The sequence below is a fragment of the Mauremys reevesii genome, linkage group 4 (assembly GCF_016161935.1).
Source record: "Mauremys reevesii isolate NIE-2019 linkage group 4, ASM1616193v1, whole genome shotgun sequence".
Lineage (NCBI taxonomy): Eukaryota > Metazoa > Chordata > Testudines > Geoemydidae > Mauremys > Mauremys reevesii.
In genome coordinates, this window is record NC_052626.1 from 128220601 (window position 1) to 128233848 (window position 13248).

The following is a 13248-nucleotide window of genomic DNA, read 5'->3' on the forward strand; positions in this document are numbered from 1 at the left end:
AGAAAATGGCTCACGGAGGTCTGAGAGGAGGAGGCAGCAGTCGGATCTGGATGGAGGGTGGGACCCGAGCCCACTGCCAGCACACACCCAACCATAATCAGCCAGTGGGGAACCTGGATGCCTTCCCCAGAGACTGGGTCTGCTGGCACTGTGTCTCTGCATTGGTGTCAGAGCACCCCAGTTGGTGTCAGAGCACCGATTCCAGATGTTACTCACCCTACTTGTCGCTCACGCTGGGGGTGTATTTTTGGGTCACCATTGGCACCCAGTGCTAGTCGTGGCCCTCCCTGTCCCCTGCCAGCTGCTCTGCCCCTCCCCGCAGCTGATCTGTGCCCCTCCCCTCCAGGAACATATCGCCAAGCAGTTCGGCATGATGCAGTCCCAGATTGGCTACGACATCCTGGCAGAGGACACCATCACCGCCCTCCTGCACAACAACCGCAAGCTGCTGGAGAAGCACATCACCAAGACCGAGGTGGAGACCTTCGTCAGCCTGGTGCGCAAGAACCGGGAACCCAGGTGCGTGCTGTGCAATCTGGCCGCTGTGTCGCAGTCTGTGTGCACTGAGCGATGGACCCCTGGGGTCCGCCAGCCACAACCCTGTACGGAAGTTTGGGGAACCTCTTTTTTTTCCTGTTCAATTTCTCCCTCCCCCTGTGCGCTGGTGTTTGAAGACTGTAGTGTCCAACCAGCTGAATGTTGCTCTATTGCAGCCATAAGGTTGCTGGCCAGCAGAGAGGCTGCTTGTGAACGGGGTGGTATGTTTGGTGTATGGATAGTGGGGACTAGCAGTGCCCTGGAGAGGGAGTTATGCAGGAAACACGAGGAATCCAGAGGCTGGGGTAGTGGAGGGAGTAGCAGGCCTTGCAAAGTGGCCTATGCTAGAAGGGGATGGAGGGATCAGAGAGGCTAGCAGAGCCTTCCAGGGTGTTTGTGGTGTAAGAGGGCAGATATCTCCTGGGAGGATTGCAGCGGCTGGCAGTGCCCTGCTGGGTGGCTTATGCTGTCAGGGGATGGGACACTGGATGCTGCAGTTGTTGGCGAGGTAAAAGCAGCGCTGTGCCGAACGGGAGCAGAGTCGTGAGTCTGGGGAGGTGGAGACTCGGACAAAGGGCAGGTGCTGAAGGCGAGATTGCGCTGAGCCTGCTGCTCACGCAGGAGGACCCTCCTGGGTGTGAATGCCAGAGCAGAGCGTGTGCTCCAAGCCCCAAAGACCTATCCCATGCATCAAGCCAGCAGCTCCATAAGGTCTGCAACCCCGGTCCAGGTTCATGCAAAGACAATAGCTTAGAGAGAGAGGCCAGAGCATCCCCGAGGGGCACCCTTCCCCTTCAAGCCAGCCCCCGACCCCCCACCCCATCTGACAGTGAGCTGTGGCTCTCTTGTGCTCGCCCCAGGTTTTTAGATTACCTCTCGGACCTGTGTGTGTCCAACCACATCGCCATCCCCGTCACCCAGGAGCTGATCTGCAAGTGTGTGCTGGACCCCAAGAACAGCGACATCCTGATTAAAACAGAGTGAGTATCCCAGGGGCCGCTCGGCCCTGAGTGCTGGGCCCTTCCCAACCCCCGCATGGGGGACTGTAGCGTGTGTGGAGTGGGGAGAGTCACAGGACCTGCCCCTCATCAGTCCATAGGGTAGAATGAGACTTCAGGGCCAGTTAACCGCCCCGCCCCATTAATCTTCAGGGCCAGCGCCTCAGCTGGTGGAAATTAGCATCGCTCCATTGATTTCAGGTGGGTAGAGAAAGGATGATCTGGTGATGAAGGCCTTGGCCAGGGACTTCAGGAGTCTGGGTTCCATTCCTTGGGCACGTCATTGACTCTCTCTCTGCCCCAATTCCCCATCTGTCCAGTGAGGAAGGATGGGCCAGTGGCCAGGATACTCACCCAGGCTCAATTCCCTGCTCTACCACTGACGCCCTGCGTGACCTTGGGTACCTCACTTAATCTACCCTGTGCCGCAGTTGCCCTTCTGTAGAATGGGGAGAATAGTCCTGCCCAGTCTCACAGCGGGGTTGTGAGGATGAACTCATTAGAGATGGTGAGGCTCTCAGATACTACAGTGATGGGGCCAACATATAGAGGGATGGATCTGGGCCATTGTTCGGGGAGCCTCCTGAAATTGGCGCCTAAGACACAGTATAAAGTATCGGCTTTCTTCAGCTTGCCCACGCCACAATTCCCAGCATCTGGGCTCAGCATCAGTCTGGGGCAGGTGGATTCTCTGGGCTCAGCCTTCTGCTCTCTTGGTTCTGCTCCCTGGTCAGCAGTCTAGAAGAGGATCTTCCCAGCCTGTGATACCCAATGAGTTTTCTTTCCTTGGTGGTTATTCCTCTGCCCCGTGTGAGATGGGAAGTAGTGTAGTCAAACGGTCAGAGCACAGGCCCGGGGAGTCTGGAATCGTGACTCCTTGTGTGACTTTGGGCGAGTCCAGTTGCCTCGCCGTGCCTCGGTTTCCCCATCCATACAATGGGGAGTAAAGACTCCTGTTGAACATGGTGGTGTGCTTGTAGGCTGAGGCCAGTGAAGGAGATGTCCCAGACCCACGAATACCTGAGCATTGAGTACTCCGAGGAGGAGGTCTGGCTGACCTGGAGTGACAAGAACAATGACTGCCACGAGAAAAGCATCCGGCAGCTGGCGCAGGAGGCGCGGGCGGGCAACGCTCATGATGAGAACGTCCTGAGTTACTACAGGTAACACTGTGCGGCCTCCTTGACCCTCCTGGGGATCCGACGGGGACAGCGTGAGGATTGGAGTAAATCCACCCCTGGCTGAGCTGGGCTCTTAGGGGGAGTTCACCAGGGACTGGAACCCAGCATCAAGGGAACCGATGCTGGGCTCTGTGAGTGCCGTCCCCACCCCCTCCATGTCTCCATATGATCAGCCGCTCCTGGGCCAGCCCAATCCCCCTCCTCAGACACTGGGATGAGCCAGGGAGGTGACCGTCCAGCCCATCTCCCTGTCAGGCAATGGGGGACAAAGGCCAGCCCCGCTCTGAAGGAGCCCTGCTGAGGGGGTGTGTCCATGGGACGCTGGCTGGGTGCAGGAAAAGGGGGAACAGAAGAGGAGCATGTTTGGTCACCCCCCCTCTGCCAGCCCCTGTGGGGTGTGTTCTGCTGCTGGAGTCAGTGGGAGTTCAGCAACGGGAGCACAGCTGGGCCTTTGTTTCCGGTCACAGAGCTCAGTCTGTGCTGTTCGAGAGCAGCCTCCCGGCCCAGCCGCCTCTCTTAAACTTTCTTGCTCATCCCGGTAGGCCCTCACCAGCTACACAAGAGGCACCAGCTGGGCATGAAGCGGGGTCTTGTTCCCTCGGCAGAGGGGAGAGATGATATCTGTCGCTTCCACAAATGATCTAATAGTCCCCTCCCTCTCTTCCTCCATCTCTCCTTCTCCTTTCATCTCTTCCCCATCTCCTTCTCTGTGTCTCTTCCTCCCTGCCCTCCTGCGTTCTCACCCCTGGTCGGCCCCAAACAGGTATCAGCTGAAGCTGTTTGCTCGCATGTGCCTGGACCGCCAGTACCTGGCGATCAAAGAGATCTCCAAGCAGCTGGGGGTGGATCTCATCTTCCTCTGCATGGCGGACGAGATGCTGCCCTTTGACCTCCGGGCCTCCTTCTGCCACCTCATGCTGCACGTGCATGTGGACCGGGACCCCCAGGAGCTGGTGATGCCTGTGAAGTTTGCACGGCTGTGGACGGAGATCCCCACCGCCATCACCATCAAAGAGTGAGGCAAACCGGTGCTTCTCACCGGGAAGAGGGTGGCATGGGGGATTCCAGACCATCACACCCTATAGATCCCTGGCTCAGATCCAACTTGTGTCATTACTGACCGAATGGCCATACTGAAGGCAGGCGGGGGTGGGGGGGGCACATGTGGAATGGGTCTGGCAGGTCTTAGCCAGGCCTCCTCGCGGGCAAAGCCCCCCAATCCTTAAAAGAACCACCAACACAACTGGCGCTGATCAGCCCTCAAGGCCAGTGACTCAGTGAGCTTTGGAGACTGAGCTTTCCCCTCTCTCTTTCGAGGCCAGGGTTACGGGGACACTCACCCCTGCTGCTGCCGGCCAGGGTTTTGTGGGGAGAGGACGCTGCCCTCCGGGCCTGTCCGTCTGATGCACAGAACTGCATCTGGCACAACGTGCTGCCCTTCTGGAGAGCGAGGCAGGGGCTCCTCCTCCTCGGGAGAGGCACTTGAGGGGCTGGGGCATTGAGGGAAGACTTGGCCCATCTCCTGCTGGCTCACTGCGCCTCTCCTCCCCTTCGCAGCTACGACTCCAACCTGAATGACTCCCGGGACGACAAGAAGAACAAGTTTGCCAGCACCATGGAGTTCGTGGAGGATTATCTCAACAACGTGGTGAGCGAGGCGGTGCCCTTCGCCAACGAGGAGAAGAACAAGCTCACCTTTGAGGTGAGAAACCTGCGCTGGCCCTGCTGGGGAGGGGGCATTCATCAGAGCTTTGAAGCAACCCTGAGTGGGGGCATTTTAGCACAGCATGGGCCTTTTTCCCTCAAAGAGGCAAGGAGGCCACATCTCACTGCTGTACAGGGGCCCTGCGAAAACTTGGCGGCCAGTCTAGTCACACCGTGGGTGACCATCTTGGAACTGCCAATTCTTAGCGCAAACTGGGCCGCCATCTTGGAATGGCCAATTGCCACGGCAGACTGGGCAGCCATCTTGGGAGTCCTTACCCTGTACGGTTATGTTCCTCGTCTGCTCATGGGGTGTGGGAGAGATCTGGAGTCTTTCTGTCCTTCCTGCAGGTGGTCAGTCTCGCCCACAACCTCATCTACTTTGGCTTCTACAGCTTCAGTGAGCTGCTGCGCCTGACGCGGACTCTGCTGGGTATCATAGACTGTGTCCAGAATCCTCAGCTCATGATGCAGACCATGTACAATGAGGATATGGCGGGTAAGGCTCCATGGCTGGCCTGTAAGCATCTGCTTCTCTGAACTGTCTCAGTTCATTGATGACCTCAACTCAAACTGGTGAGCCTGACTGTCTCTGGAAGTGCTCCCATCCGGCAGCTACCTGGAGCTTCTCGCCTCTGCGCTCACAGCTGGGAGCAGCGGGGAAGTCGCCCAGGGCTTCTCGCCTCTGATGGGTAGCTGAGCACTTGGAGCCCGGTTGGGCTGCCGTGCTCCCAGTGAAGAGCCAGGAGCCGGGACCATGGTGGGCAGCAGGGCTCCCAGCGGGCAGTGGGGAGTCCAGGCGGCAGCCAAAGCTGAGAGCCTGGGTGGCAGCCTGGCTTGGAGCAGAGACTTGCTGGGGAGTGGGGAGCTGGCTTTCTTGTCAATGTCATGGCAGTGAAATTGACAAGAATGACAACCAACTGCCAATGTAAGGTCGCCCTAACTTCATCGACATAAGCCCTAGGCCTCTCGTGGAGATGGAGTTATGATGTTGGTGTAGTAGGGCACGTACATTGGTGGGAGCAAGGCTGTAAGGTCGACATAAGGCTTGATGTTAGTGTCGACACAACTCTGTAGTGTAGACCAAGCCTGAGAGACAGGGGTTAGCAAGAGCTTGACCCCTCTCAGGTTGTCGGGGAGGAGCTAGGAATTTGGCCAGCAATAGTAAGTAAGCAATGCAAGGACATGCCAGATGAATAATCAGCCTCCCCATTTATCCTCCAATAAAATTTAAAGCAGTTTCCAGGTTAGTGGAAGTTTGGGTGGGCTCTTATGCCAGCCCCAAGGTGGACTTAGAAGCCCAACTCTAGCCCCCTCAGTGTATTAAAGCTGGCCTCACACATTAGCCTCCTGCCAACCGCGGGTGCTTCCCTAGGGAAGAACGTGCGGAAGTCCATCCAGGGTGTTGGCCAGATGATGTCCACCATGGTCCTGAGCCGGAAGCAGTCCATCTTCAGTGGCCCAAGCCTCGGCACCGTGGCGGCCTCTGAGCCCACGGACCGGGAGAGGACCATAGAGAACGAAAACATCGTTGTGATGGAGACCAAGCTGAAGATCTTGGAGATCTTGAAGGTGGGCGCCCATGGTGGTGGAAAAGCTGGTGCATGAAGCTCAGAGGGAGGGAACAAATGAAATAAGGAAGCTGCAGGTTCCCGTGGACTTGTGCTATGGACCGGTGCTGCTGGCCTCTGGTTAATGCAGGGCTGGGGTGGTCGGAGGGGAAGATGGAGAGTGGGGGCCGGGAAGCTGCAGCAGTGTGAAGAGGGCGGTTTCCATGGTGGGGGATTCACTTCTACACTCCTTCTGCCCATGCTGCTCCCCAGTTCATCCTGAACGTGCGGCTAGACTACAGGATCTCCTACCTGCTCTCCGTCTTCAAGAAGGAGTTCATAGAAGTCTACCCCATGCAGGACAGCAGCGCCGATGGGACAGCTCCAGCCTTCGACTCCACAAGTAACTGTCTCTCCATCCCTTTTGCTCTCTACCAGCAGTGCCAGTCTCCAGTGCAGCTTAGATTTAAAGGGCCACATATGACATGTTAAATACCGGCTCATTATTGGGAACACCCTGAATAGCACTATATGGCTCTGATAAACTCTCTTAGCAGATGGAGAGGGTTATGTGGTGCACTGAATGGGCTGGGTTGGATCTATTGATTGTTTGGTGCCAGGGCCTAGTAGCGGTTTGGGAGGCTTTTGCTTGGAGGAGATGGAGGTTGAAGGAAATTAAGGGCACAGACACTTTCACTGTGGTGTTTCTAAGGCGTGGTACCTAGTATCAGCTCAATAATAAAAGTCTGCATCCTCCTTCCCTGGCTTCTCTTTCCTTTTGCCGATTTTCTCCCCACTCCCTTCTGTTGTTGTAAGCTCTTCCCTGTAAGCCTCCCTCCCCGCTTCCCATATGCTCTGTCCCCCCAGTGAAATAGCAGCAGGACGTGTGTGCATGTAGCAGTGGCCAGTGGCTCACCGTAGAACTACTGAGGAAGGTGCTTAAGGCAGTGGAGGTAAAGAATATGTGGATACCGTGGTGACTGCTCAGGTACCACGCTGATGAACAGCCTCGTGACGACCTAGAGATAACCCAGTCCATTCGGAGTTCAGCAGGGCAGGAAACTCCTTTCCCCTCCCTGGATTGGGGTTGAGACTGTTTCCCTAGGAGTTTCTGCCTCGCCTGGATTCGTTGTCATCTTCCATTGGTGCAGGGAGGGTGTTGAACTCCCTGCTGATGGTCCCTTTGCTTTCTCTTCTTTCAGATGCAGCGATGAACCTGGAGAGAATAGGCGAGCTGGCAGAGGCCATGTTTGGGGTCGGGTAAGTGCCTCAGTCCCTTCTTTCCAGTGGAAAATTAATCTGTCCTTTGCTATTCGCTGTAGATAAGTCCCGCTCTCCTGTGAAGAGGTGGATTGCTGGAGGCTGAAAGCCACAGGGAGCAGAGAATGTGGGTGGCCTGGGGCTACCATAAAGGCTATATGGCTCCTCAACCATAAGGAGCTCAGGGCCAGCACAAAGCCTGAGGGAGTCCTTATTGATTGTTACTCACATCGTGGTTTTTCCCCTTGGCTTCAGGAAGTCGAGCAGCATGTTAGAGGTGGATGATGAAGGAGGGAGGATGTTTCTCCGTGTGCTGATCCACCTGACGATGCACAACTATCCCCCGCTTGTCTCTGGCTCCCTCCAGCTCCTCTTCAAACACTTTAGCCAGAGGCAGGAGGTGCTGCACACCTTTAAACAGGTAACACTGCTGGGGAGCAGCCTGGGTGTCCCAGATCCTCTCTCAAGACCTGGCCCGCACCTGGGGTGCAGTTGGCTGAGAGGGTTGTAAATAGGTTACACTAGGTGTGAAACTAAATCCAGCCAGGCTGGCAGTGAGCAAAGGTTGAGTCCATCTGAATGTGGTGTGAAATGAGCGGGTGAGGTCAGTCCAGCTTCTAGCTGGCGCCTGTCCACAGCATTTGGCACCAAGAAAAGGTGCTTGGTGGAATGCCCAGATCTGTGCCAGCTAAGGAAGTCCCATTGGTGTGGTTCCTTCCTTAAACTGCTCTAGTAGGGAGGCTGCAGATCCTTGCCATGCCATGCAGGAATCAAGTCTAAGTGGTCTAGAGATCCTCATCTGTGGGAGGCGGATGCTCAGGGTTGGGTAACAGAATCACTCCCAGGCCTGATAGTGCCATAAAAGTAGCTTCTAATCGGCTGTTTCAGCCACAGCCACCCCTGTGCCTTCTGGACTGAAGCGGGGGAAGCAGAGAGCTGAGTGAGGAGAAGGCAGATGGACACCCATGCTTGGTTTTTCATTGCACACCGGTTCCCCAGTGAGCGGAAGGGGCTGAGGTTCTCCTCGCGTTGCAGGTCCAGCTCCTGATCTCGGCTCAGGATGTTGAGAACTACAAGGTGATAAAGTCTGAGCTCGACAAGCTGCGCATGATGGTGGAGAAATCTGAACTCTGGGTGGACAAGAAGGGCAGCCCCAAGGGGGAGGACGCAGGGGAGGAGCCCAAGAAGGAGAAGAAAGAGGTAAGAACCTGAGCAGCTCTCCAGATTGCAGGGGAGGGGCTGGATACAGACACCTCTGTCATTGGTTCAAATCCAGCTCAGGCCAGTAACTGAAGGATATTGCCTCTCAGTGGCCTCTGGGTTCAGCCCCCTGAATCGAGCATGTCAGAGACGGGTGTTAGTGAGGCATTCAGTGCAGTAAGGCAGCTGCTGCTGGGGAAACTGGCGGGTGTGGAACCTTGTCAGAGATTTGCTGAAAGTCCAAGTATCCCGTAGCAACTGGATCACTCTTGTTCTCGTGCTTGATGACACCCGCAAAGAATTCGAATAGACTGGTGAGGGATGATTTCCTTTTACAGAAGCTGAGTTGACTCTTCCCCAACATATTGTGTTCATCTCTGTCTCTGTTCTTTACTGTAGTTGCAATCAATTTGCCTGGTACTGAAGTTAGGCTAATTGCCAGGTTTGCCTCTGGAGCCTTTTATAAAAATTAGCATGACATTACTCTTAATTTATCGATTTGTTCCAATACCTCTTCTATAGACACCTCAACTGGGACAGTTCCTCAGGTTTGTTACCTAAGAAGAATGGCTCAGGCATGGGAATCTCCCCCACATCCTCTTCAATGAATTCAGATGCAAAGAATTCATTTAGTTCTCCACAACAGCACTGTCTTCCTTGAGTGCTCTTTTAGCACCTCGATAGTCCAGGGGCCCCATCGTTGTCTGGCAGGCTTCCTGCTTCTGATGTATTTAAACATTTTCTTGCTGGTAGCTTTTGTGTCTTTTGCTAGTTTGCTTCAAATGCTTACTTTGGCCTGCCAAATTATATTTTTACCACTTGACATGCCAGGTCCTTTCTATATGCTTCAGTAGGATTTGATTTCCAATTTTTAAAGAATATCTTTTTGCTACTAACCGCCTCTTTTACTCTGTTGTTTAGCCAGGGTGGCATTTTGTTCTTGGTCCTCTTACTGTTGTTGTTTTTTTATTTGAGGTATACATTTAGTTTGGGCCTCTGTTATGGTGTTTTTAAATCGTTTCCTTGCAGCTTGCAGGCATTTCACTCTTGTGACTCTTCTCTGTAATTTCCATTTAACTAGCTTCCTCTTTTTTGTGTAGTTCCCCTTTTTGAAGTTAAATGCTACTGTGATGGGGTTCTTTGGTATTTTACCCCCTATAGGAATGTTACATTTAATTACATTCTGGTCGCTATTATTACCAAGCAGTTCAGCGATATTTGCTTCTTGGTCCAGATCCCATGCTCCATTTGGGACTAAATCGAGAATTGCCTCTCCCCTTGTGGGTTCCAGGACTAGCTGCTCCAAGAAGCAGTCATTAATGGTGACTAGAAATTCTATCCCATCCTGAGGTGCCATTAGGGTGATCAGATGTCCCAATTTTATAGGGACAGTCCTAATTTTGGGGTCTTTTTCTTATATAGGCTCCTATTACCCCTCACCCACATCCCGATTTTTCGCACTTGCTGTCTGGTCACCCTAGGTGTCATGTACTCAGTCAATATGGGATAGCTGAAATCCCCCATTATTATTGGGGTGTCTCTTTTTGTACTGAGAGATGTTCCTCTCTTTCCTTCCCTTTGTAGCACACTGCAGATGAGGAGGTCAGTACCCCTGAAGAGAAGAGCAGCGAGAATTACAAGATAGTCAAAGGGGTAAGTAACAGCTAATATGTCTCTGGTAACATCGCATAGCACCAGCCAGCTGTGCAGTGGGACTGCCTGAGCTAGCCAGGTCAGCAGGGAATGTTGGACTGGAGTTGTCTTCATGGTGTTACATACAGCGTCTTGCACCATGGATAAGGGACTTGTGCAAAGTTTGGGCTGGAGCTGGCAGCTTGCGTGCAAAGACATGCGAGACTCGGGCTTACACTTAAAAGCTTAGTGCAGGGGGAGCCCTATGAAGTCATCAAACCCTGTGCAATAAAAGTAAAAGGCAGGGCTTGTGCTAGGGGAGAGAGGTGAGGATTTGTGAATGACACACAGGACTGCATTAGGAAGAACACAGATTTATGAATGAGACCCAGGCCTCACACTCTGCACTAGGAAGAACACAAGGATTTATGAATGAGACCCAGGGCTCACACTCTGCACTAGGAGGACACAAGGATTTATGAATGAGACCCAGGGCTCACACTCTGCACTAGGAGGACACAAGGATTTATGAATGAGACCCAGGGCTCACACTGCACTAGGAGGGACACGGGGATTTGTGAATCAGACACCAGACTCAAGTTGCTGGAGGTGAAGGTTTCTCAGTTGATTGAGGCCCTGTGCTAATTTTTGCTATTCTGCTTGGTGAGTTGCGCTATGGAATTGACTCTCCCTTGCGTAGTTGGACACAAAGGGGCCTGTTCTCCCCTCTGTCTCACCCACGCAGCCCAATGACTTTAAGTGCGTAAGCCTGGGAGAGACTTGACCCAACATTTTGCAGGGCTTCCAGGACAATCCCAGCTGCTGTTCTGCAGCCAGGGTCGTAATTGCTGGTGGGGTGACATTCTAATCTTTTCCTGCCTGAAGGGTCATGAATGCGAGGCAGGGCCTGGCTGTGCAGCCTGCCAGCTGGGGCTGCAGATGTTGGTGCAGGGGGGAAAAGCGAGATCTCAGCTGCCCATACGTAATGCGACACCTTCCATTTGGCAGCCTGGAGGATCACGGGCCGGATTCTTAGAGACGCCGATGTAAATGCAGCATGACGCCACTGCGCTCTGTGAACTGGCTCTGGTTTTACACCAGGGAAGCTGAGAGCAGCGTACTCAGTCAAGGCTGGCCTCCCTCTTGTGGAAGCTGGGCTCAGAGGAGGCGACAGGAGAACAAACGTGCCTTTGATCTCCTGGGGGATGGAATGTATCTGCAAGTAGCCTGAGGCAGCGTGTTCCCAGACAGGATGTCACTCTGGTAGCTTGGCTAGAGAGCACCCAGGGTCCTAACTCTAGAATTCAGGGCTAGGACAGGCCTGTTCACGCATCTCAGACGGCCTCGCTGGCAGTGCTGCCCAGAGGGGGGCGGGCAAGTGGGGCAATTTGCCTCAGGCCCCAGGCCCCACAGGGGCCTCCACGAGAATACAGTATTCTATAGTATTGCAACTTTTTTTTTTATGGGAAAGGGCCCCCGAAATTGCTTTGCCCCAGGCCCCCTGAATCCTCTGGGCGGCCCTGCTCGCTGGGGCCAGCATAGGGCTGCGTCCTGCCGTGTGTGTTCTAATGCTCATTCCTCTTCTCTTTTGCTTTGGGGGCGGGGTTCCCTCTCCAGATCCTGGAGCGGCTCAATAAAATGTGCGGGGTGGGTGAGCAGGTGCGCAAGAAGCAGCAACGCCTGATGAAGAACATGGATGCCCACAAAGTGATGCTGGATCTGCTGCAGATCCCCTACGAGAAGGTGGGAGAGTGGGAAGCAGGGCGGGGATGGGATGGGTGGGAGTCGAAGGCAGCAATCCCAGTGCACATTCAAGCCGCTGGAATATCTCCGCGCGGGGGTCAGTCGCTCAGTCCATGCTGCGCTGGGTTTGCCAGTGATTTCCTACATACTGGATGCCCGGAGGCAGCATGTCTAGTAGCTAGAGCAGTAAACTGGCTGCTGGGACTCCGAGGTTCTCTTCTCAGTTTGGCCACTGACTCACTGCATGACCCTGGGCAAGTCACTTCATCTCCCTAGGCCTCAGTGCCCTTCTCTGTAAAATGGGGACACACAACTCTTACCCACCCTTGCAAAGTGCATTATGGGGAAAGGTCTATATACGGGAATCACCGATCATTGAATCGTAGGACTGGAAGGGACCCCGAGAGGTCTTCTAAGTGTAATACAGGGTCCTATGGCATAACGTCAGCCTACCAGACAGGAATGGACCGAGGAGCCATCTACAGCAGCGTGCCTCAGCACAGGCCCAATACACCTGTCTGCACAATAGTGTCCAGTGGGTGAGATTTCTTCCTTGATCCAGCTGCGGATGCAGAAACCTTCTCGGTGTCGTCAAACCCAATTGATTTGTTCTTTGATATGCCACAATGTAACCCTAGGAAATACCATCTTGGGAGGGGTGTCCTTGTGCTTCTCAAGGCTTAGGATGTCTCCTGGGTAGAATTCCTGAGGCTCCTCCCCCAAGAACTCACGTTCTTCTCTGTTTCCCCTTTGCTCAGGGTGATGCAAAGATGCTGGAGATTCTGAAATACACCCACCAGTTCCTACAGAAGTTCTGCGCTGGGAACCAAGGAAACCAGGCCCTTCTGCACAAACATCTCAACTTGTTCCTCACCCCTGGGGTAAGAGAGGAGCCTCCCCACCCCCGCTGGGAGAGCTCAACATGGGGCCAAACGAGTGGGTTGGGGGATAGATGGGGATTCGTAGACAATAGAGATGGAAGAGACCAATTCTGGAGGTCATCTAGGCCACCGTGGTCCCTCTACTCCGCTGGCCAGTCCTGGATCGTTCACTAACATTTCACGTGAGAGTGCTTGCTCTCTAGAAGGGTGGCCTCGCGATAAAGGCACTAGACTGGAGCTTAGAAACCTGGGTTCAATTCGTGGCTCAGCCCCTCACTTGCTGTATGAACTTGGGCAAGTCACTTCACCGCCCTCAGTGTCTCAGTTTCCCCATCTGTGAAATGGGGCTGGGGATGCATCCCTGCCTAACGGGTTTTGTGAGGCTAAGTCACTAAGGTCTGGGAGGCTCAGATGCTAGGAAAGCTGATGGAAAAGCCAACAAATAAACGTGGCGATGGCTAGAGGGTGGCAAAGCACCCCCTCACTCTCCCCCCAACAGAACAGGGGAGGAGGAAAGTTCTAACCAAACCTGCAGGATTGTCGGGGTGGTTACTTGGGCTAA

General features: G+C 54.1%; 1 protein-coding gene across 7 annotated transcripts in view; it reads left to right on the forward strand.

Annotated features, from left to right (window-relative positions):
• ITPR3 (inositol 1,4,5-trisphosphate receptor type 3) overlaps nucleotides 1-13248 on the forward strand; it is a 105389-nt gene that overhangs the window by 62616 nt on the left and 29525 nt on the right. For all 7 annotated transcript variants that reach the window (XR_005597576.1, XR_005597577.1, XM_039534702.1 and 4 more), the window contains 14 exons: nucleotides 347-519; nucleotides 1398-1517; nucleotides 2516-2698; nucleotides 3480-3731; nucleotides 4274-4418; nucleotides 4772-4919; nucleotides 5796-5992; nucleotides 6244-6373; nucleotides 7173-7230; nucleotides 7486-7651; nucleotides 8266-8430; nucleotides 10015-10083; nucleotides 11680-11805; nucleotides 12564-12686. Coding sequence is in view for 5 of the 7 variants with exons in the window: in XM_039534702.1 (XP_039390636.1) it covers nucleotides 347-519; nucleotides 1398-1517; nucleotides 2516-2698; nucleotides 3480-3731; nucleotides 4274-4418; nucleotides 4772-4919; nucleotides 5796-5992; nucleotides 6244-6373; nucleotides 7173-7230; nucleotides 7486-7651; nucleotides 8266-8430; nucleotides 10015-10083; nucleotides 11680-11805; nucleotides 12564-12686 (2055 nt within the window). In the remaining 2 variants the exon portion in view is untranslated. The remainder of the gene's footprint in view (nucleotides 1-346; nucleotides 520-1397; nucleotides 1518-2515; nucleotides 2699-3479; nucleotides 3732-4273; nucleotides 4419-4771; nucleotides 4920-5795; nucleotides 5993-6243; nucleotides 6374-7172; nucleotides 7231-7485; nucleotides 7652-8265; nucleotides 8431-10014; nucleotides 10084-11679; nucleotides 11806-12563; nucleotides 12687-13248) is intronic.